We start from the raw sequence: 24,835 nt of genomic DNA, 5'->3' as shown, positions 1-24,835 counted from the left end.
CAGTTTGTAGAGCTTTGGATAGAAAATTGCTAACAAACAGCTGCTTGGTTGGAACAGATTTGCCTCCCATAATATTTTGAAGCATCCTGCGGTCTTTGCTTTCGGATGGATTTCTCTTGTTTTAACCATTGAGAATTGGAGGAAATGTATGCTAAGCAGGCAACACAACAATCATATAGTAGCCTTTTCTTTATATACAAATACTCTTTCTAAAAATACAAAAATTAACATGCACACACACAAACACGTTCACAATCTTAAGACCGTATCTTCCTGCGTTAAACAAACAAAATTGTACCCCTTTGCGTAGTCCAAAACTCTCAGGGGAAAACTTTAAATTTAATGTTCAATTTCCTTCTTGCAGCTTTTCATTTCATATTTGGAGTTATGGGTGGCTAACATAACCGATGGAGCGATGCAGCTCATGCGGTGTTTTAAAAGTTCCACATGCAAATGCCTAACCCGCCTGCGTGCGGATAAATGCCGGATAAATTGCCATAGTAAAAAGTGCTGAAGAATCAATAAAAAGGAATTGAACTGTAAAGCAATGTGAAGTTATTACATTGTTTAAGTCCGGATTCTGACAAAGTATAAGATCTAGACATATGTGCCATGAGATTGTGGACCCCTGCTATGAAATTAAACTTGTTCAACATCCATGGTTCCCAGTTGAAGCCCCCTGGGAACTCTTGGCATCTTGACAAAGCTTGAATTTCTTGTGGTCCTTCGGAGGGTGGGGAAACTATGATAGTTAAAAATGGCTTTATGCCAGCTCACGCTGGAAGTGGAGACATCTGAAAACAACTAGCAAGTTAGCCAAGTTCACTCAGGTGTCATTTAGAATAGTAAAAGATAAACTACGTTTCTTCTGTTTCATGTAGAAAAGAACATTTCTGCTATTTTAATTTTCCGTGAAGTTGGTGCTGAGATTTGGCTGGTCTTGTAGTTGCAGGGGCTTGTGTGCATGTGAGGTGGAAAACACGCACTGATGTGCAATGTCACTGCTGCAGGTACGGTCCCAAGCGTTTTGCTGCCTGAGGCAAAGGACAACGTGGTGCCGACTGCCAGATTCCATGTACGAAAGCTAACCGGGCTGGCAGTTGAAACTGATTTAAACACCGGCAACAGGACAGGGCCCTCCATGGCACCTGAGGGCAACAGGGTAGCTTAGGGGGTGCAGAGCAGGTCCCATAGCGCATTCATCTCCGTCCATTCCACACCACTCAGCATCGGCTGCCTGCAGTGGAGGCCTCGTCCTGCTTAATGGTAAGGCTGGTCATGTACTGCTGTGGCCAAGGCATTCCTTCTACCTAAGCCAGCCTTCCTCAACCTGGGGCGCTCCAGATGTGTTGGACTGCAACTCCAAGAATGCCCCAGCCTGGCTGGGGCATTCTGGGAGTTGCAGTCCAACACATCTGGAGCGCCCCAGGTTGAGGAAGGCTGACCTAAGCTATCAAAAGGCAAAGGGACCTGTCTACCCAAGAGAAATATGGAAGTACAAAAGATATCATGATAGTACACCATGAAGGCATCCTAGGATGTGGACCTAAAGCCCTTTCTTCATCCACATATGCCTCTTTACCTTTCAGAAGACCAGCAGTATAGGTTTAGACCAGAGCTAGTCATGTTCAGTCAACACCAGTCCATGATGCCCCAAAATAAGCCCCCTCCCTGCAACGCCATTTGGATCACTTAAGACGGAGCTTTCGTTTGCAACCCTTAACTTGAAATGAAACATCCTTGAATTAAAGAAAAAGGGCAAATCCGCCCTGCAGTGCCACAGGGTTCCTTCACAGAGAGGAAGCGTGCTTTGAACTGCCATGACTTCCTGCGAAGGAGCTCTTTGGATTGCAGTTTGTGAGGCTTCTTGGTTTGTTGTATGCTGGGCAGCATCTTTTTGTACTGCTACATTTATAAGCCAATAATAACGAGATTAGACTACTCTGCCAAAGAAAACTCAACGTCATCAGAGAACTAATCCCCAGGGTTCTCTGAGAGGAAGCTACAGCAGTCAACCAGCCCTCTTAGTGGTTTATAGTTGAATGGAAGGAAGTCCCACAAAGGCAAAATCAATCAGCTTTCCTCAACCTGGTGCCCTTCAGATGTGCTAGACCACATCTAGAGGACACCAGGCTGGGGAAAGCTGTTCCAAAATTTCCAGCTTTTAGAAGGCGCTTGAGTTTGGGACGAAGGCGATATCCTGCCCACACCCCAAATTTCTCGATTTTTCGCATTGCCCCAACGGGCCTTCTTTACTACTCAGCCTAGAACCATTGAGGGAATGCACTTGGTGGCTGCTAAGCAACCACTCCATGTTCTGGCAAGATGGCTGCCACTGAACCAAGGGAAGCCTTCTCTACAGTTGCTAGGCAACCACACTGAGGACCAAATAGTGGGGTACGTGATGGGGAGTGAAGTTAGAGTGGTATGCCGACAAGTTACCCTCATTAGGGACTTGAATGGGATATTCTAGTCACTCCATCCAGTGCTTCATTTTTAAGAAGGGGTGTAAGTGTGTCAAAGCCCTGATCCCCAAACCCAGGGGTCTGTGATTGGGAGAGAAGCTGGGTGTAGTCTCTCACATCTAAGGGGAAATAAACTCTGGGGCACTCTCTTCGTGATTAAAAATATATGTATTGAGGAGTTAAACCCCCTAAAGCAGGGCTCAGCCCTAGCTCAAATTAAAACCAAACAAACATATAAATAACTGAAATCTCAGGGAGACTACCATGTTTGGAGTTGGTTTAAGCATCTTCCTTTTGGGGGTTAGTCTTTGCTTTCAAGGCAAAGACGTTTCTGAGTTCTGCCAGTGAAATGGCATCCGCTCTCTGCACAAATGCCCCAGAATCCTCTATTTACAGCAACGAAACTTGTGGCTCCTCATGTGTCTTCTATGCCACGAGCTTTTTTGTCCTCCAAACCCATAATGGAGGACCTCATGTATGTTCCTACGCCCACCCAATATACCTGCCTGTCCTGTTTTATTAAATTACCATTTTTAAAAAAGAAAGAAAAAATAAAATGCATCCAGACTAAAAAGAGACCTAAAAAAAAAATAGGTTCAACTCTGACCACACACCAGACCAAAAAAGCCTGATATCATTAAAGTGCTAGACAGACCCTGGTATCTTCGCCCTCCACCCCCAACCACGTTTTCCATTTGGGGTTTTTTCCTGCACCACCCCGCCATCTTGCATTCTTATTCGTAGAGGTCTTGGTTTAGTTCATCCAATTCTGTTTGCGGTTTGACCTCGTGGTCTAACAAAGATGGGGTGCGTCGAAATGTAGCCGCTATCTGATCGAAGGTGCGCCCTCGAGTCTCCGGCACCTTGAGATAAGTGAAGATCGTGAATGCCAGGAGGAGTGCGGCAAAGACGAGGAAGACGTAGGCCCCGAGCACTTTCTGCAAGAAGGGAGGAGAAGGTGAGTGAGTGCCACATCTCCAGAGGTAGCCTCTTACACACCACGAAGGAAGGCAGCGTAAGAGATCCATGGAGCACCATTCCCCCCCCCCCCGGAAAAAATTAGAAATTTTGGGGAAATTTGAAAAAAAATTGGGGTATTAGCACTTTTTACACATTGAAATACACATTAGGAACATAAAATGTAATTATGTACAAGTTGGTTGGGCATAAAATTATCACATTTAGTATATTAAAAGTACAGTGTATTCAACCAAATATTACAAATTTAATTTACTTTTTTTATATTTTTGGAGGGGGGGAGCTACAAGCTCCTGAACTGTAAGGGATCTCTTTGGTTTTGCCAGTTTATGAGGAGCAGGCAAAAAAAAAATTAAAAACTAACAGGAGAAACCATCAACACTAGTAACAAAGAAAAGTATTTATGTCTTAAATAGTTTATTCATCATGTTAAAATAAAACATTCCATAATCTATTTTTTCTTCCATTTTTTTTCAAGTTTCCTAATTTTTTGAAGAACAGAAAAGGCTTCAGAAAAAAATGGGAACATTTTTTCTTTGAATTTTTCCAGGTTCTTTCCAGTCTTTCACATCTAGAGGTGTACAAAATTATGCCTGGTGTGGAGAACGTGGCTAGGGAGACACTTTACTCCCTCTCTCAAAATACTAGAACCCAATGGGGTCATTATCCCATGAAGCTGATGGGTGGGAGATCCAGGACAGATAAAAGGAAGGACTTCTTCACACAGCGCAGAGTTAAATTATGGAACTCACTGCCACAAGATGCAGTGAAGGCCACCCATTTGGATGGCTTTAAAAGGGGGTTGGATAAATTCCTGGAGGAGAAGGCTATCCATGGCTACTAGCCCTGATGGTTGTGTGCTATCTCCAGTATTCAAGGCAGTAAGCCTGGGTGCACCAGTTGCTGGGGAACATGGGTGGGAGAGTGCTGTTGCACCATGTCCTGCTTGTTCATCCCTGCCTGATGGCTGGTTGTCCACTGTGTGAACAGAGTGTTGGACTAGACGGACCCTTGGTCTGATCCAGCATCAGGGCTCTTCTGATGTTCTTATGTGAAATGGCGAACATTAGCAATCCTCGAAAAATTCCAGGCTTGTCAGCTACAGCAACAAAGGCAAAAGTGGGATGTGACGGAATTGAAAGGGAACCCCAAAAATCCTTTATCCAGATGAAGGGTTCCACTCGTGCAGGCCCAGAAATTTCCAGCCTCCCACCCAGTGGAAGAGGATCAGGAGGAAAACGATGGGTCCCCCCCAGGAGAGGCTGTTGACTCCAATGTCCGTGGGAAACCCGGAGCGGATTCTCTGTCCCACCGAATATCGGAGCCCCCAGCCCCCACTGAGTCCGCCCCTTTCACCCCTGAAACTTCCCTACGTCAGCGTAGGGAGCGTGTTGCTTTCAACCCTGTCCTGCTTGTTCATCCCTGGCCGATGGATGGTCGGCCACTGTGTGAACAGAGCACTGGACTAGATGGACCCTTGGTCTGATCCAGCATCAGGGCACTTCTGATGTTCTTATCTCTACCCCCAGCAATTGAGATCAATGACTGACTGAAACTCACCTCAATTGGCGGGAAGCTCATGCCAATGATGAAATTGCAGGTCCAATTGGCAAAGCCGGCCACGGCCATGGCGGCTGGGCGGGGCCCCTGGCTGAACAGCTCTGCCACGATGAACCACGGGATGGGCCCTGGCCCAATCTCAAAGAATGCCACAAAGCCATAGATGGCAACCATGCCGAGGTAGCCCATTTCATGCACCCTTTCCTGTTGTGGGAAGGAATAGGAGTCGCTGTGTGAATTCCGTAGGGGAAAAAAGGGTCAGCGCTAAGGCACCACATGCATCAGTCCATTTAATTCATTGAACTTTTAAATGGGTCCGGTTCTACTGCTCGTTTCAACAGTTTTATGATGGAGTTTTTCTTCTACGTAATTGTATTGTATTGCTTTTAATTCTGTAAACCACCCTTAAACCTTACAAGGAATCTTATTGCACCATGTCCTGCTTGTACAGCTGGTGTGCCCTTGGTCCGATCCAGCATCAGGGTTCTTCTTCTGTTCTTATGAAATTAATCATTCAATTAATGAATCAATCAATTAAATCAAATATCCCTGGCTCAGTTATTTGGGGACAAGCACAAATACTTAAGTTGTGTTCTGCCCAGCATCATTTCAAATGAAGCTGATGTACAGCCCAACTTCATGTGATGTGTGCAGTAGGCCAAAACCTACTGTACCTGTGAGTGTTGGGGTCCGGAGCAAACTTTGAGTGTTTGGGGCAGCCTGGAGCATGTGGGGAGAGAAGGTGGAGTTGTGAGGAAGTATCTTCTCTCCTTTAAAATGCCAGAACTCCAGGGTCATCCATGGAAACCAAGGGCCAGTTCATTCTGAATGGACCACGGCTTCATTCAGCAGAACTCATTGCCACAAGAAGGGATGATGATGGCCAATAGGTGAAACAGCTTTAAGAGAAGACTACGCAAATCAACAGAGGATGTAACCATCTAGCTCTATCACTGGCTGCATTATTTCATAGAATCACAGAATAGTAGAGTTGGAAGGGGCCTCTGAGGTCATTGAGTCCAACCCCCTGCTCAATGCAGGAATCCACCTTAAAGCATCCCTGACAGATGGCTGTCCAGCTGCCTCTTGAAGGCCTCTAGTGTGGGAGAGCCCACCACCTCCCTAGGCCACTGGTTCCATTGTCGTACTGCTCTAACAGTCAGGAAGTTTTTCCTGATGTCCAGCTGGTATCTGGCTTTCTGTCACTTGAGCCCGTTATTCTGTGTCCTGCACTCTGGGAGGATCGAGAAGAGATCCTGGCCCTCCTCTGTGTGACAACCTTTTCAGTATTTGAAGAGTGCTATCATGTCTCCCCTCGGCCTTCTCTTCTCCAGGCTAAACATGCCCAGTTCTTTCAGTCTCTCATCACAGGGCTTTGTTTCCAGACCCCCAATCATCCCTGTTGCCCACCTCTGAACCCCCTCCAGCTTGTCTGCACCATTCTTGAAGTGTGGTCTCCAGAACTACTTACCACCAAGAGTTTAGATGTCATCATAAGGAGGGCACACAAGCACATACCAAGCAGGCCTAGGAGATGTAAGGTTCGCCTTCCTGCCCGCTCCACCAGGAACACCTGGATTAGAGGAAATACAGAGAAGAAGGAGTAGCAAAGATGAAGTCAGAAAGTGATACAGAGAAGAGGATATACGAAAACAGTAGAAAAGGAAGGAGAATGGGGCAGGCGGTGATTAGAGCTTTGATCCAGGGAGACCTCTCCAAGACCTTATACGGCAGCCTTCCCCAACCCAGCACCCTCCATATGTGTTGGACTACAAGCCCCATCATTCCCAGCCACCATGCTGACTGGGGAATGATGGCGTTGTAGTCCAATACATCTGGAGGGCGCTATGGTGAGTAACTCTGTAATAGTGGGGAAAGGGACCCCCCGCCCCAGTCTTGCTGGGATCATACCAGATGCCCTGCAAAGACACCCAAGTTGGATGTGCTGAAGGGCTTCATTTGATTCCCATTTTATTATTATTATTATTTATTTATATAGCACCATCAATGTACATGGTGCTGTACAGAGTAAAACAGTAAATAGCAAGACCCTGCCGCATAGGCTTACAATCTAATAATTTTGAAGCAAATAGATTTGATTTGCAGCTTATAGATATCTTTCAGATTATGCACCACTCCGGATTTTGCAATACACTTATTGGCTCAAAAAAAGTACCAGAACATGTCCAAAATGCGTATTTATAGGATAAAACACATACAATATATATATATATATATATATATATATATATATATATATATGCACATTTCCCTAAGCAATTCAATGGAAACTTTTGCGCGTGTGTCTGTTTTTCATTAAAAAATGTGCGTAGTGATATGAAAACGGAGCAGCCTATGAATGGACACCTGCTCATGCAGTTTAACCACCCCCTGAATGTACTGTTCTGACTGGGGGGGAAATGGAGAGCCAGTAGGGATGGCTATTTAGCGAGGGGAGGGCACCCCTGTTCTAGAACTGTACACGCTCCATGGAAGCCTACGCCAGAGCAAATTTGCTAGTCATTAAGGTGGCCCAAGGCCTTTTGTCGTTTTCCCTTTGTCAGATGCATTAAGCGTTACACACATTGGCGCGTTATTTAATCTCTCATCTCATCTAGTCTTATCTGCCAAGGAAAGTAACACTTAACGCATCTCACAAAGGGAAAACAACACAGAGCCTTGTGGGCACGCCTTAATGACTAACAAATTTATGCTGGCGTAATAGTTAAGAGCAGAGACACCACACTGACAACAAAGGTCCGCATAGTTAAAGCAATGGTATTCCCTGAAGTAACCTATGGCTGCGAGAGCTGGACCATAAGGAAGGCTGAGCGAAGGAAGATAGATGCTTTTGGACTGTGGTGTTGGAGGAAAATTCTGAGAGTGCCGTGGACTGCAAGAAGATCAAACCAGTCCATACTCCAGGAAATAAAGCCAGACTGCTCACTTGAGGGAATGGTATTAAAGGCAAAACTGAAGTACTTTGGCCACATAATGAGAAGACAGGACACCCTGGAGAAGATGCTGATGCTAGGGAAAGTGGAAGGCAAAAGGAAGAGGGGCCGACCAAGGGCAAGATGGAGGGATGATATTCTGGAGGTGACGGACTCGACCTTGGGGTAGCTAGGGGTGGCGACAGCCGACAGAAAGTTCTGGCGTGGGCTGGTCCATGAAGTCACGAAGAGTCGGAAGTGACTGAACGAATAAATAACAAAAGCTTTCATGGCTTACAACCCTCTTCATCAGATGCATGGAGTGTTTTCAAGAGTTTCAGGTTGCTTAAGTCAATACTGCGAATGACCCCCAGAGAGGGAAAGACCAGACGGAGATCAGCCCACCGAGGTGCCTTCTCCGTAAAAGGAAAGTGATGGAGCAGTGAATCCTCTCCCACTCCATCTTCCCTCTAAGGGGTGGGGCCTCACCTAATGGGTCGACCTGGAGGGTCACATTTGGCCCGTGCGATGGGGGATCATAAAATGTCATTGGCTGTCCTGGGGCTTTGGAACTCCCTTCCCATGGAAGCTGTCTGGTTCCATCCCAGGTGTGCTTCCAGAGGCAGGCAAAAACTTTTTCGGTCCAGCAGGCCTTTGGGGAGTAGTCTGGACCGCTATTTATGCATTGCTTATATACTGGATTTTTTTTTAATTGTATTTTAAATGTTTTTAAATGCTTTAATATTGTAGCATGTTTAATTATTATTTTTAATATTTGTATATATCTGTTTTAACTGTACATGTTTTAATTTGTAAAGCTGCCTTGAGTCCCAGTATTGGGGGAAAAGGCGGGATATTATAATAATAATAATAATAATAATAATAATAATAATAATAATAATAATAATAATAATATAAATAAATCCACACCACCATCCAGAAAGCAGTCATAATTAAAACATGCTCAATTGTCAGGAAATTCCTGAATCTGTAAAAGGCAGCATGACTTGGCAAAGCCCGTCACGTTCATCTAGAAAAACCACCATGAGCGAGAAAGAGATAATAATAAATACTAATACTAATAATAATAATTTTAAATTTGTATTTTTGCATTGCTGCTGTTTTTACCTTGGTTGTGCTTTTATATTGTATTTTATATTATGGTTTTATACTGTTGTTTTGAATTGTCTTAATTTTATAAACCGTCCAGAGAGCTTGGGCTATTGGGCGGTATAGAAATGCAATAAATAAATAAATAAATAAAATAAAATACTAATAATTCTTGTCTAGAAAGCAGAATGTTGGGGAGCTCCTTGAAAAGCATAAGGGGACGGCCCACGGGTCCCCTACTCTGAGCAGCTGGCCTTTTACACAATTCCTACCCTTAAAATGTTCCCATGGACAAAGTGAGCCAGAGAACGGGGGACGGACTTCTCTTGAGAGCACGATCCATTGAACAACCTGTGCAGCAGCCCTCAATGAGAGAATGCAATGGGCATCCCAACGCATCCGAGGATTGGTGGACTGAAGCGACAGCTTCTGCAAATGTGGCTTCCGTGACGGGGGATGCAGGCGGCAGGCAGGGCCGGTGCTACCATAGAGGCCACTCTGGTGGCCACCTAGAGCGCCAAGGTAAGGGGGGTGCTGAACGCTGCACCCGGAAGCTGCTCTTCCAAAGCGTCTCTGAGAAGGCGGCTTCTGGGCACACTGTTCCGAAGCCGCCACCCCCCCCACCCCCAGCGTCCTGGCTTCGTTTTGGCTGGGTGCCCACTTAGCTGAAGTTAAGACATGCCTGTCCCCCCGCCCCCAACGTCTTGGGTTCATTTCAGCTGGGTGGGCACCCAGCCGAAGTGAAGCCAGAACGCTGGGGTGGGGGGACAGGCCGGTGGCTTCGGAATGGCACGCCTGGAAGTTGCTCTCCCAGAGCGGCTCCCGGCTGGGCGCGCTGTTCCGAAGCTGCCCCCCCACCCCAGCGTCCTGGCTTCGGCTGGGTGGGCGAGATGGCGCCCTGCGCCCGGATACGCTGGGGTGGGTGGGTGAAAGCAGCTCACCTGCCTCGGGTGCAAAATAGTCCGGCACCAGCCCTGGCGGCAGGGCTGGTGGTTCTTACCGAAATGACGGTGGACAGCACGTTGACCGCACCAGCTCCAATAGTGGCGTAGATGGGATGCTTCAGCCCAATGTCTTCAAAGATACTGGTTGAGTAATAGAAGATCTAAGAGGGTCAAAGATGAACAAGAGAGGTCAGGTGAAGGCTCCCCCCAAGACCGTCTCCCCCCACCCACCCCATTTTCACTCAGCCCTCACCAACCTGGGGCCCTCCAGATGTATTGGACTACAACTCCCAGAATGCTGGCATCAACTCACCGCATTGATGCCGGACAGCTGCTGGGACAGCTGCAGGACCACCGCGATCAGCAGGGGCTGGCGGTAGATGCGGAAGCGGAAGAGCTGGAGAATGGAGACCTTGTGCTCCAGATCCATGCGGCGCTTCTCTTCTTTCATCTCGTTGAGACCCACGGTCACGTCCGCAAGACCCGTCAGCCGCCTGAGGCCTGGCGAGGACAGGAGAAGGGCTGTTTCAGAGGTGTGCGTGCCTGTGTTGCAGGTGGAAGCTGATGGGTGTCATGATGTCGGGAACGGTTGGGGAGTTACAGGTAAGTTGAAATGGGAGGCAGGTGGGGCAATGGGGAGAAAGGAAAACGGAGGGATGTCCAGATGTTGTGATGGGTGGGGTGGGATGGAACTGGAAAAAACGAACTGGTGGATAGAAGGAAAGGAAGGAAGGAAGGAAGGAAGGATTGTTTGTAGGGACATGAATGGAAAGAATCATCTAGAATGGAAAGAATCATCCACACTAGAGGCCTTCAAGAGGCAGGTGGACAACCCTCTGTCAGGGATGCTGTAGGGTGGATTCCTGCATGGAGCAGGGGGCTGGACTCGATGGCCTTGGAGGCTCCTTCCAACTCTGCTGTTCTATGATTCTATCTGGAGTAATGCTGAATCCTGTTTTTTTGAGGGCCTTTGGGCATGACATGCACAATGCCCCCCTTTCTCTCAGTGAATCTACCTTCTCACTACTGTTGTCACCAGGTGCTTTTGCTCCTCCTCCTCCTCACTGCTGCCTCCACCTGCTTGCTTGCCAGCCAGCCAGCCACCGTTGTCTGGGCCGGAGCGAGAGGCAGGTGAACAAGCAGGATGCAATGGTGAAGAGGAGCAGCACCTCCAGAGGTCTCTTGTCAGCGGGCCCCTGCGGTGGGGTGGGCCCTCGCCATTTGCCCCACTGTGCCAACCCTTGACATTGGCACGGATGAATACAGAAAGGGTAGACTCACTTTCTTTTGCCTTGGATTCCTTGTTGAGGATGATGTACAGGTACCGAGGGCTCTCGGGGCAGAAATGGAGCAGCAGGATTTGGAGGAAAGAGGGGACCATGGTGATACCCAACAGGGCGGGCCACAGCGTGTCTGTGCCCAGAAGGCTTTCCAGCCCAAGCACCTGTTGTGGGAGAGAGATGGAATGTGTTTAGTCAGCTCCAAACTCATCCGGTTCCAAAGGCTCAGTCCTGGGCCCAGGGCTCTTCAACATTTTTATTAACGATTTGGACAAGGAGGTGCAGGGAACGCTGATCAAATTTGCAGGTGACACAAAATTGGGTGGGATAGCGAATACCCTGGAAGACAGAAACAAACTTCAAAGTGATCTTGATAGGCTGGAGTGCTGGGCTGAAAACAACCGGATGAAATTTAATAGGGATAAATGCCAAGTTCTACATTTAGGAAATAGGAACCAAATGCACAGTTACAGGATGGGGGATACTTGGCTCAGCAATACTACAAACGAGAAGGATCTGGGAATTGTTGTAGATCGCAAGCTGAATATGAGCCAACAGTGCGATATGGTTGCAAGAAAGGCAAATGCTATTTTGGGCTGCATTAATAGAAGTATCGCTTCCAAATTGCGTGAGGTACTGGTTCCTCTCTATTCGGCCCTGGTTAGGCCTCATCTAGAGTATTGCGTCCAGTTCTGGGCTCCACAATTCAAGAAGGACGCAGACAAGCTGGAGCGTGATCAGAGGAGGGCAACCAGGATGATCAGGGGTCTGGAAACAAAGCCCTATGAAGAGAGACTGAACGAACTGGGCATGTTTAGCCTGGAGAAGAGAAGATGGAGGGGAGACATGATAGCACTCTTCAAATACTTCAAAGGTTGTCACACAGAGGAGGGTTAGGATGTCTTCTCGATCCTCCCAGAGTGTAGGACACGGAATAACGGGCTCAAGTTAAAGGAAGCCAGATTCCAGCTGGACATCAGGAAAAACTTCCTGACTGTTAGAGCAGTACGACAATGGAACCAGTGACCTAGGGAGGTGGTGGGCTCTCCCACACTAGAGGCCTTCAAGAGGCAGCTGGACAGCCATCTGTCAGGGATGCTTTAGGGTGGATTCCTACAATTAGCAGGGGGTTGGACTCGATGGCCTTGTAGGCCCCTTCCAACTCTGCTATTCTATGATTCTATGGATTACAACGCTCAGTGCAGCCAACAGAATGAAAGAAGATGTCCTTTCCTGATGGAGTACTTGCACCCTTCCTCCCTAACCTTGTGCTCTCTGAATGCTGGCTGGGAATGATGGGAATTGCAGTCCAGCACATCTGGAGGGCACCAGGTAGGGCCAGGCTACAGGACTGTACACACACACACACACACACACACACACACACACACACACACACACATATATATATATATATATATATATATATATATATATATAAAATTAACCGTGGTGTCATGACGCTGGCGTAAATGCCAGGCCTCCAGGCCTATACCTGCTCCATGTCAAAGAGAGCTCCCCAACAACAACTCATGGTAAATCAGAGCCCACCCAAAAATCTTTCTAGGAAGTGGTGGCCGAGGATGGTATGTGTCGGGCAGGGTGGGGGGTTGTGGTTGGTTCATTACCTGTGCGATTAGGATTCCAATGACAATGGCCAGTTGATTCACCGTTCCCAATGCCCCCCGCAGTTTGGTGGGGGAGATTTCCCCTACGTACATGGGGACAAGACCTGAGGCAAACCCTGAAGTGGTGGGAAAGAGGGGCGGGGGGAGAAAACAAAGGATGAATAAGAAGGCAGCCGAATTAATTTGGCAACGCGCCCCGGGTCTCACTCAGATGAATGAATTCAGGAAACGCGGGAGATCTCACAATTGCCACCTGCGTGAAGGATAGGTCCCAAAGGTACACTCAAACCAGGGCTCCTCTCTTAGGGTGACCAGATGTCTTCCTTTACAGAGGATTCTCCTCTCTTTAAAGGCCTGCCTGGAGCCAACATTGCTATCTTTTTGGCACCAGGTCAAGACTTTTCTCTTCTCCCTGGCATTTAGCACTATGTGATGGGCTTCACTGACCCTGGATCTGTTTTTAGGTTCATGGCTTAGAGTTGTTTATAGTTGTTTTTAGATGCATGTTTTGGTGTATGTTGCATGTTTTTGCGGTTTTAAATTTTGTGTATTGTTTTTAAGTGTTTTAATCTTATGTAAACCGCCTGGAGAGCTTTGGCTATGGGGCGGTATAGAAATGTAAATAATAATTATTAATAATAATAACTCTCTTGTCTGGTTGAAAAACAAGGAACCAGAAAAACTTAGAGCAGGGGCCGTGAAGTCAGGTAGTACCTGCACAGCAGGCAGAGCAGGCTCACAGCTGACCTGGTCACGGTCTTACGCCTATGGGTGAGATGGACTCTTATTTCTATTTAAATTATAATAAATATTTCTCAGTTTGCGTTTATTAGGGTGACCCTATGAAAAGGAGGACAGGGCTCCTGTATCTTTAAAAGTTGCATAGAAAAGGGAATTTCAGCAGGTGTCATTTGTATGCACGCAGCACCTGGTGACATTCCCTCTTCATCACAACAGTTAAAGTGCAGGAGCTATACTTGTGAACTGCCCAGAGAGCTCTGGCTATTGGGCGGTATAGAAATGTAATAAATAAATAAATAAGCAAATAAATACTAGAGTGACCAGACACAAAAGAGGGCAGGGCACCTGCAGCTTTAACTGTGGTGATGAAGAGGGAATTCCACCAGGTCCTCCATATATACAAATGACACCTGCAGAAATTCCCTTTTCTATGCAACTGTTAAAGATCCAGGAGCCCTGTCCTCCTTTTCATATGGTCACCTTAGCGTTTATACATATCAAATTAGCTTATTCAAATCTGTCTTTCATCTTCTGGAGTGATGTGTTTCCTCTTTGCTGGCAACGCACAGGTGGCCACCCTCCTTCGACAGTGACCACCCAGGTATGTCTCTCCCTTTTGAGAATTCTTTGTCACATTATATCCAATCCCAGGCGTGCGTTGAGAAGGAGGGTGTTGGTTCTGGCACACCGTAGTGAGACACAGGCCATCTGCACATGCTCCATGACCCTCCCTTCTTCCAGGCAACCTTGCACGTTCTCAGGCTGCACTTTGGACTTCTAAATAGGCTCTCTGGCCACATCGCTGTGTTCCTTCTCCCGCTAATTTTCCCATTGCCCCACAGGTTCAGCCAGAGGTGGGCCGCCCTCTCTGCCTTTTCCCACCCCAAAAAACAACAACAGGTCCTTTCTTACCTGAGAAACCCCCAATAATAAACCGTCCAATAATCATCATTTCGTAGGATTTGCCCAGCTTCGCTAGGGCCATCAATCCACCACCGAGAATGGCCAGAATATTATTCATAACCATGGCCCTCTTCCTAAAACGGAAGAGAAAATAGAAGTGTGTCAGAGAGAGGGAGAGAAGTTTACCTAGTTTTGAAAAGTTTCAAATAGTTTCTAAACTTTCAACTGTAAAGCAGTCTTCTCCAACCTAGGGCCTTCCAGAGGTGTTGGACTACAACTCCAAGCTGGGGGGATTCTGGGAGTTGTAGTCCAACACCTCCGGAAGGTCTCAGTCTGTTGAAGACTGTCTAATGGCTCAAGTATGCCTAGAGGTTGTGCCATTTGCCCTTGAATCTCTTTCTCCCTTGAACTGTAGGACTTTGGTCGTCATGACTCAGGCCCTTCCTACACCTAAGGATTATCCCAGGAAAATGGAGGGGTTGTCCCTGCCTGCTCCCGGAATCCCCTGTGTGTCATTTGGATGCGCTGGGATGATCCCGGGACGATCCCTGGAAAAAAGGCAGGTGTAGAAACGGCCTCAGTGGTGAGGGAATGAAGCGTTCTGCAGATGCTCAGAGGAATGTTGCCTGTACTTCACAGCAACCTGCCTAAACCATGGAATTCCAAACAGATTCTCCAGGAGCTATGTCCAAATAAATCCTGACTCAAAGTTTCACGCCTACCCGACAAAATAATTGTGCATTATCAGAATCTATGGCCGTTTCTACACCTAAGGGTTATCCCAGGAAAATGGAGGGATCATCCCTGACTGCTCTCGGGATCCCTTGTGTGGCATTTGGATGCACAGGAACCATCCCAGGATATAGGGCTGGGGTAGGCATGCCCTAAGAATTAGATACATTCAACACCCAGGTCGTACACTGCAAAAGCAGTGAAGAAAAGGCCTGTCTAAACCTAGGCCTCATCTACACCAAGCAGGATATTGCACTATGAAAGCGGTATGAAAGCGGTATATAAAAGGAAGGAGACACACAACTCGTTTATAGAGGTATTGAAGTGCACTGACAACTGTTGTGGCCCTCTGACACATACCATACACCACTTTCATACCACTTTCATAGTGTTATATCCTGCTTGGTGCAGATGTGTCATGGGCCCCACAGTTGTCAGTGCACTTTAATACCGCTATAAAGCAGTCGTGTGGCTCCTGCCTTTTATATACCTCTTTCATGCCGCTTTCATAGTGGAATATCCTGCTTGGTGTAGATGAGGCCCTAGTTTGATTTTACATCAAGCAGACAAGGAGACTCAAATCTCCTTTTAAGGTGGGTTTCTTGGAGGGGAGCCTTAAATACTCTTCAAATACTTAAAACGTTGTCACACAGAGGAGGGCCAGGATCTCTTCTCAATCATCCCCAGAGTGCAGGACACGGAATAACGGACTGAAGTTACAGGAAGCCAGATTCCGGCTGGACATCAGGAAAAACTTCCTGACTGTTAGAGCAGTATGACAATGGAACCAGTTACCTAGGGAGGTTGTGGGCTCTAGAGGCCTTCAAGAGGCAGCTGGACAACCATCTGTCAGGGATGCTTTAAGGTGGATTCCTGCACTGAGCAGGGAATCAATGGCCTTAGAGGCCCCTTCCAACTCTACTATTCTATAATTCTATGAGGAGAGCCTTTAGGGCTCCTGCCTTTTTCCCCTCTGCTCCAGCTTTTGTGCTACATGGCAGATGCTAGTTCAACAGGGGCTGTCGCTTCTGATATAGGGATGTAGCAGTGATGCAAGCATCCCCTACGGATTTGCTACCTGTTATCAGAAGCATAGGTACCCTGTGGGGGGAAATATTGGCAATCCAGCAACTGGAGCAACTGGCCGTAGTTGAGGAACTCTGCACATGTTTGGAGACACCTCTTCTTTTTCACACAGAGTGGGCTTACCTGCCAAGCCGTTCTGAGACGACGCCCACCATGAAGGAGGCGATCATGCCTCCAATGGAGAAGATGGAAACAGAGAGGGACCATAGTCTTTCAAGGGTGTCGGAGTCGATGAATTCACCGGTGCGATTCTTCCATGTGATATTGTAATTCTCTTCAATGATCTGAGAAAGTGCAGGATGATGAGTAAACAGGGTCAGTAAGAAAGCCCTCTTCTCAGTCCCAAGAAACGGATCAGTCTTCCCCAACCTGGTGCCCTACAGATGTGCTTGACTCCAACTCCAACAATCCTCAGTCAGCATGGCCAACGGCAATGCAGACTGGGGGTTGTGGGAATTGTACTCCAACACATCTGGAGAGCACCAGGTTGGGGACAGATCGAATCATATCATAGAATCCTAGAATAGCAGAGTTGGAAGGGGCCTACAAGGCCATCGAGTCCAACCCCCTGCTCAATGCAGGAATCCACCCTAAAGCATCCCTGACAGATGGTTGTCCAGCTGCCTCTTGAAGGCCTCTAGTGTGGGAGAGCCCACGGCCTCCCTAGGGAACTGGTTCCATTGTCGTACTGCTCTAACAGTCAGGAAGTTTTTCCTGATGTCCAGCTGGAATCTGGCTTCCTTTAACTTGAGCCCGTTATTCCGTGTCCTGCACTCTGGGAGGATGCAACAGACCTTTCCCCCTGCCAATCCATTCTGCAACTGGCGTGTACTTTCCAACAGGTGAAAAATAAAAACAGCAAAGTCCTTTCAAATGCCCTCATTCACATCCAAAGGATCCTCATGTATTGTGTGTATCAGAGTGTGAGCCTAGGAGAAGGGGCTGTCAGTATCAGCCTTATTATTGTTGTTATTATTGATGCAGCTAATCAAATGGACAGTGCCCACAAATCCTGATGCTTATGCTAAGGGCCCAATCCTATGCATTTTTACACAGGAAAAAAAGTCCTACAATTCCCAACATGCTTCAACCAGCTGGACATCAGGAAAAACTTCCTGACTGTTAGAGCAGTACAACAATGGAATCAGTTACCGAGGGAGGTTGTGGGCTCTCCCACACTAGAGGCCTTCAAGAGGCAGCTGGACAACCCTCTGTCAGGGATGCTTTAGGGTGGATTCCTGCATTGAGCAGGGGGTTGGACTCGATGGCCTTGTAGGCCCCTTCCAACTCTGCTATTCTAGGATTCTAGGATTCTTCTTGATCCTACCAAATGATGGTGAATGCTTATTGGTTTCCTCCACGATAGCCACTAGTAGCCCAGAGGGTGATAAGAGCATCCTTGAAAAATATCATTTCCTTACAAGATTTGGTGTGTGTGTTAGTCTACACAGTACTTTACTCTTCATGCATTTAGACGCTCAACGTGGATATACGCTGGAATCTAGGATACATCCCCAACCCAGAGAGTTAACTTCTTACAGCCTTCCCTAATCTGGTGTCCTCCAGATGCCTTGCACTATAACTCCTGTCATCCCTGGCCAGCATGGCCATTGTAGTCCAACGCATCTGGAGAGCACCAGGTTGAGGAACCACGAAGATGGACAACGCTAACAACTCACGTTAACAACATTTTAAAGAAAGGAGTCTCAAAAGGCCAGAAAAACAAACAAGGTAGAGGAGAAAACCTATTTAGCGGTACTTGAAAAACAGGGACTCTTTTTATGAATTCGGGATATTGTTACACTAGGGGGCTTTCACGACTACTGTCTGCACATGCACAGATTGCCTCTTGTTTGTGACTTCACCTAGGGCTGGTCTCAAATTAAGCCTCAGGCAGGCTGGTCATGGGACTTTGTACCTTTTGTGGTGCGTTGATGACTCCGATGTTGTAACCGAACTGCAAGGAACCCAAGACAGCCGTGAAGACAGCCAGGACTAAGGTGGGGGTTATCCTGCTACCGGCATCGTCCTCTCCTTCCTGTTCAAAACACACAAGCAAGTTCCCCTTTTCAGCTCACAGGACTACTGCAGCTGCCAAGGAGAGCATCTATGCATGGCATGTGGCAGCATTTTGCAGAAGGCGGCCCTTTAGGGATGCAGATTTGGAGTCCCACTGAGAGTGGCAGAGCAGGTGACAGGGAGAGTGAGACCCATGCCCCCAGGGCAGCGTCTCCTGGGACGTTCTCCTGTGCAGCTCCCGCTTATTCGAGCAGGAGAACTTTCTACAAGATCGGTGTCCCGCATCCATTTTAGTGTATATGTGGGCATAAGCAGGGGGTCTTCTGCTTTGTTGGAATGGTGGGCATACCGGACATGTTGAGAAACCGCAATGGCGCTGTCACAAAATGGCAGAGGTGCCCATTCACAAAATGGCTGCTCGGTTGGGCACAAAATACCCATTTCACAGAAAGGCAAGGCTAAGGGCACAATCCTATGCGTGTTTAGACAGAAAAAAAAGGCCTACAGTTCCCAGCACTCCTCAGCCAGCAGGCCTGGCTGAGGAATGCTGAGCACTGAATGACATTTTCTGTCTAAAGACGTGTAGGATTGTGCCGTAATAGACAAGTAATTTGCCCAAGGACCTGGGTCCGTGGCTGTTAGTTTTACCCTACCCTGTGCCTGTTTGCATTCTCTTCCCCTCCTTTTTGTTTTACTATGATTTTATTAGATTGTAAGCCTATGCGGCAGAGTCTTGCTATTTACTGTTTTACTCTGTACAGCACCATGTACATTGATGGTGCTATATAAATAAATAAATAAATAAATAATAATAATAATAATAATAATAATAACAGAGGCAAGACCTGAGCTCCACAACACGAACGCAGCCCTTTGCACTCTCAGTTTTCTCTCTCATTCAGAATCACACACCCCCACACACAAATTCTCTCCCTTTCTCCCCCCCCCCCCCATGTTTCCCTGCTGCCTTTCTCAAGCCTCCCCCACCCCTTTACCAGGCAGTAGCAATTCTTTTCTTCCTTTGGGCGGCCGGGACGACATCCTAGTAAATCATTTGCCTCTATCCACCCAGCCAACTTCCTAAGAATTTCTCCTGGTCCACGCAGGGCGCACCATTTAGATTTTTCAACCTCAGCCACTCAGACCTCCCACGTTTTTGAAAGACTTCGAATATATTTATATTTATTTAACAATTCCGCAGAAGGGGTATTTTGTCGGGAACCTGGACGTGGGGGCATTTCAGAGTGGGTGATCTTTGGTACGACACAGACCAATGTTCTCCATCCTGGTGCCCTCCAGATGTTTCTGCCCAACACATCTGGAGGGCAGCAAGTTGTGGAAGGCTGACATAGCCCACGGGCATTTCCTATTCCAAATGCAACTTATTTCTTCTTGTTACCGATCACGACTAGGGAACGAGTCTGCCCGGTTTTCTTCCCAGAGCGCCAGTTTGTGTAGCACTGCATGTGTGGAGGAGGGAGTAGACGTTGCCAGACACCTCCCCCCCCAGGCAACATCCAGGTGGAGTCACATCGCCGGCTCTTGCCCCAATTGAGGCTACGCTCAGCTTGGCAGGAGAAACGTCAATATTTGATCTCAGCGCTATCAAATCCACTTATTATCCTCCTCCCCAGCACACAGAACACCAGCCAGGTAGATGAGAGGAGCAGAAGGAAGAACGGTCCCCAAAGATCTCAGCCGCACAAGGACGGAGAAACGGGGAATCCACATAACTCAGCCACTAGAGGCCTGGCACGAAAGTGCAAAACTCTTCAATGAAAGGCATTGATCACACTCATTAACAGTAGGCCTCAAGGTCACACAACCATCTCAGGCCCATGGGAAGCGCAAAGCATTTCAACGAGGGGAACAGCTTTTCCACGTTGCACCAACGCACCCGACGTTCCCCGTGTAAAACCCACCTTCTACAGGGAACGTCAGGATCAAGGGAGAAAAGGCTCAAGGTCAAACATTGCCTCCAGGACATGGGGGCGCCTGATGCGATCTCCCTGCCTTTGCATGACCCTTCTGCAAAGGGTACGACGGCTCAGCACAGGTGTGCAAACACTGGCCAACGTCTGCCCAGGTGCCCAATCCGATTTGGGTCTCGCATCGTCAATTACTCTTTCACGATGCAGACGTTTGCCTCCAAGTTTCAAGTTTCACAGGATGCTGAAAAAGAACGCCACAAGACCTCGGCGGCGTTGCCCTCCCGGTTCCTCCTTCTGGTCCAGGAAACACTGTTTGCTTCTCTTTGTTTGGTCGGCCTCCGGATTATTTTAAAACGCTTTCAGCTTCCTTTGGACTGAAATGGCTTCCGGAGGAACAGCCGGTGCGTCCAGAGTGGCACCATCTTGGCTTGCGGCCAGAATGCTGCCAAAATCTCTGTTCTGCTCTTCCTGAACGAATGGTGAAGGAGCCCTACCGGTGCCTGACACCCCTTCTCCGCACCACTCCAGGGCCAGCTGCCCTTTAAACCTCTGCCAAACACGCCCAGAGCAGGGCACGTCTCCACCCCAGATCTAGCCGCATCTTTGGCGGAGTTGAGAGTTCCCACCCTTGAGCAAAGCGATCTGCAAGAGGAGCCACCTTTAGTCGGGTCCTCTCCGGCGTGCTGAAAGAAAGACTGAAAGCAAGAGGAGCGAGAGAAACATCACATACCCTTTTCCTTCTGAGTGCCATCGTGAACAGTTAGCAAAGAGAGTGTCCTCTTCTTGCAACGTGAGTCATGCAGCAGCCTGGTCCTGTCCCTCCCTCTTCCTCTAGCTCTGGTATTTATTGGGTGAGGCCACTTCCATGAAACTGGGTGTAAGGGAAGGGCAGCCAGAAGGAAGTACGTGAGCAACAAAGGAGAGCTATGGCAACACAAGGCTGTGTAGTCTAGTGGTTAGGTGTGAGGTTGCTGCCTTGTCTTGGTGGTGGTGGTGGTAATTTTTTTTTTTTTTTCTGGCCTGGTTTTTTTTTAAAAAAACAAGTGTTTGTAGAAAGTGGAAATTCAACAGGCAGAGCTTCCCCTGATACAGAGAGGAGTTTCACCTGTGGGACTTCTGCCTGCCATTAAGCTACTTACAGACACAGGTAAGTTTTTTAAAGCTTAAAACCCTACTAATGGGTTTGGATAGAAGGGGTTGGGCACTCAGGCACCTGGGTTCTTGGGACCACGAGGATTCTTGCGTCCTTTGGCACAGGGGCAAAAGCGACAGGCGCTTCTGGGTAGGGTGACCATACGGAACAGAGAACAGGGCTTCTGTATCTTTAACAGTTGCACTGAAAAGGGAATTTCAGCCGGTGTCATTGTTAGTTTCCGGGCGAAGTACAAAGTGTTGGTCATTACCTTTAAAGCCCTATATGGTTTGGGTCCAAGTTACCTGTAGGATCGCCTTCCCTCGTACAATCTGCCCCACACACTCAGGTCCTCTGGGGAGAACTTACTTCAGTTAGCCAAAACTAGACTGACAACTGTTACCCAGAGGACCTTTTCTTCTGTCTCCCCCAGACAGTGGAATGGCCTGCTGGAGGAGATTCGTCAACTTAAGTCTAGGGTGACCATATGAAAAGGAGGACAGGGATCCCATATCTTTAATGGTTGTATAGAAAAGGGGATTTTGACAGGTGTCATTTGTAGGCATGCAACACCTGGTGAAATTCCCTCTTCATCACAACAGTTAAAGCTGCAGGAGCCCTGCCCTCTTGACCAGATGCAAAAGAGGGCAGGGCTCCTGCAGCTTTAACTGTTGTGATGAAGAAGAAATTCCACCAGGTGCTGCATGCATACAAATGACACCTGTTGAAATCCCCTGTTCAATACAACTGGTGAAGATACAGGAGACCTGTCCTCCCTTTCATATGGTCACCCTAACCTAACTCTCTCACTGAGTTTAAAACAGCTATAGACTAGCCTCTTCCGGCAGGCCTACCAGATGAATTTTAAACCAAGAATTTTAAGTTGTCTCGATTGTTATTTTGATATTGTATTGGTTTGATATGATCTTTTAATTAATTTTATGTATTTGATTTATATTGTATTGTTGTGCTAATGTTGTTCCCTGTCTCGATCCAAAGGGAGAGTCGGGTAATAGATAATTATTTTTTTTGCTATTTTATTGTTTTACTCTGTACAGCACCATGTACACTGATGGTGCTATATAAATTATTATTATTATTATTATTATTATCATTATTATTATTATTATGCATGCAGCACCCGATGAAATTCCCTCTTCATCACAACAGCTAAAGCTGCAGGAGCCCTGCCCTCTTCTGTATCTGGTCAAGAGGGCAGGGCTCCTGCACCTTTCACCGTTGTGATGAAGGGGGGGATTTCACCAGGTGCTGCACGCCTACAAATGTCACCTGCCGAAATCCCCTTTCCGACGCAACCGTTAAAGCTACAGGAGCCCAGTCCTCTTTTCCATAGGGTCACCCTACTTCTGGGGTCTTTGGGACTGTGGCTAATGAAGAAGCCTTCTCAGGGGGATTGGGGCCTGGTGGCTTAGAGTAAGGGAATTGTGTAGTAGTTGCAACTGCTGTAGGTTGGTTCTGTATTGGAAGCCAGGGTGTGGGGTGCTGCAGCAGACGGTCCGGCGGAGGCGACAGCACGGCTACTGCCACGGCTGGCGTGAGTGGGCGGCTCAAACGCCTGCTTGTTTTCCAGCAATTTTGGGAGGAACTCCCCCGCATCCCAGGAGGAGGCCCTGCTCGACACGCGCAGCAGACACAAAAGGCCCATATTAGGAGATGATGCCGGAGCAGAGCAGCTTCGGAAATGTAAACGCCACAAGGACTTGACCCCGTGTGCTTCCCAAGGCCTCCCCCGGCACTGTGGGACAGGAAGGCGAAGGCAGACGCTTCTGATCCTTAAGGAGGAGAAGGGACAGTGAGGGTTAATCTGCAACCCAACTCAGCCCTTGGACCCATTTTGAAGATCCAGTCCAGTGTGAAGCAACGGCAGAGTGCCTCTGAGCACATGCAAAGTCCTTCTGCTTTATGATCTGAGCGACTGTAACCAGGCACGTGGGATGCAGAAGAATTCCAGCCAGGATAGGGGACTTTTTACCAAAGCTTCAGCAGCCACAGTATTTCTTACAGGGCGACAAGAGGGTGAAACTCACAGGCAGCCTATAGACGCTCAGAATGTCTCCTGGAGGCTTTTATTAAAACTCGTCTACTGTTTGATGTGATGGTTTTATTTCTATCCTTTCCTGCAGCTTTAGCTATTCGTTGATTATCATATGTAAATTTTATATTTCTTTTGTTAGCCATTTGAGGTACTCCTTCCAAACAACAAAGGGAAATGAACTGTGTTTAGGAACAGAATAAATCTTTTTCCGGTGCCCGTACCTAGCAAATGCCTGTTCCTGCTCAGTCCACCATTCGGCTTTTTGGGAGATGTTGGGAATATCCCTTCAAAATTTAACATGCACACACATGAACAATCGTATTCTAAGTTTCCGCCTCCTGTTCGTTATTAGCCAGATCTCAGAGGGGTGTGTGTGTGTCTGGCAGATTCATTTTGTGCGTGCACATGCATAAACGATCATATTCTAAGTTTCCGCCTGTTCGTCACTATTAGTCAGATCTCGGAGGGGTGTGTGTGCGTCTGGTAGATTCATGTTGTGTACGTGCACGGAAAAGCATGCGCACCCAAATGCCGGCCGGTCTACCACATCCCGTTTCCCCTCCCTCTGTAACAGCTTCTCAAAAAAGTAAACATAGAATGAGTCTGCATTCCAAGAACTCTATATTATTATTATTACTATTATTATTATTATTATTATTATTATTATTATTATTATTAAAAAAACCAGACCTGTTGTCGGATTAAACTTACAAAGTTTAAAGGAAAAGGAAACTTTTTTATGTGGTCAGTTTAATCGCATGCTCCATTTCAGAAGTCAGTTCTGGAAAGGCTCTTGCAGAAATATGACATCTAAAGGCTACACCGGAGCCAGAATTCTGCCTCCTGCAATGAACATAAGAACTGCCCTGAAACTGGACTAGACCAAGGACCATCTAGTCCAGCACTCTGTTCACACAGTGGCCAACCAGCCATCGGCCAGGGACCCACAAGCAGGACTTGAGTGCAACAGCACCCTCCTACCCATGTTCCCCAGCAACTGGTGCACTCAGGCTTATTGCCTCGAATACTGGAGATAGCACTTCCACATGCTTTTTGGCTGGGACAGCCCTAAACAACTTGGGACCAGGATACCTGAGAGAGCGCCTCCTCCCTTACCAACCTGCCCGGTCACTGAGGTCATCCGAGGGCCTGCTCCTGGTGGTTCCACCTAGATCCATCCTCCGACTGGAGTCCACCAGGGGAAGAGCCTTCAGCGTGGTGGCCCCCCTCCTGTGGAATTCCCTGCCTCTGGAGGTCAGGCAGGCGCCAACCTTGTACTCCTTTCGGCGCCTCCTGAAAACATCTTTATTCCAAGAAGCCTTTCTTTAACATGCAGC

General features: G+C 47.6%; 1 protein-coding gene and 1 long non-coding RNA gene across 2 annotated transcripts; both read right to left on the bottom strand.

Annotated features, from left to right (window-relative positions):
* Positions 1 to 176: 176 nt before the first annotated feature.
* On the bottom strand, positions 177 to 1,510 carry LOC134406973 (uncharacterized). The gene is made up of 2 exons (XR_010025996.1): positions 1,446 to 1,510; positions 177 to 1,310 (listed from the first exon to the last, which is right to left on the bottom strand). It is a non-coding gene; the product is annotated as an uncharacterized LOC134406973 (long non-coding RNA).
* Positions 1,511 to 1,519: 9 nt separating this feature from the next.
* SLC2A4 (solute carrier family 2 member 4) lies at positions 1,520 to 21,083 on the bottom strand. Its single transcript, XM_063138647.1, has 11 exons — positions 21,041 to 21,083; positions 18,279 to 18,398; positions 16,484 to 16,644; positions 14,552 to 14,676; positions 12,899 to 13,014; positions 11,272 to 11,434; positions 10,304 to 10,491; positions 10,047 to 10,151; positions 6,475 to 6,576; positions 5,004 to 5,207; positions 1,520 to 3,403 (listed from the first exon to the last, which is right to left on the bottom strand). The coding sequence occupies exons 1-11, from the start codon at positions 21,059 to 21,061 to the stop codon at positions 3,200 to 3,202; spliced, it is 1,509 nt and encodes a 502-aa protein (XP_062994717.1). The 5' UTR covers positions 21,062 to 21,083; the 3' UTR covers positions 1,520 to 3,199.
* Positions 21,084 to 24,835: the final 3,752 nt, after the last annotated feature.

Source organism: Elgaria multicarinata, chromosome 11 (genome assembly GCF_023053635.1).
Source record: "Elgaria multicarinata webbii isolate HBS135686 ecotype San Diego chromosome 11, rElgMul1.1.pri, whole genome shotgun sequence".
NCBI classification, from domain to species: Eukaryota; Metazoa; Chordata; class Lepidosauria; order Squamata; family Anguidae; genus Elgaria; species Elgaria multicarinata.
The sequence above is the reverse complement of the archived record's forward strand: the minus strand, read 5'-3'. Positions and strand labels throughout refer to the sequence as shown.

Excerpts from the sequence above, each read along its gene's own strand:
- SLC2A4 (XM_063138647.1), bottom strand. The coding sequence starts at position 21,061 with ATGGCACTCAGAAGGAAAAGG. Across the intron at positions 18,399-21,040 it reads TGGCACTCAGAAGGAAAAGG|GAAGGAGAGGACGATGCCGG; the intron begins GTATGTGATGTT and ends TGTTTTGAACAG. Across the intron at positions 11,435-12,898 it reads TTGGAATCCTAATCGCACAG|GTGCTTGGGCTGGAAAGCCT; the intron begins GTAATGAACCAA and ends CTCCCACAACAG.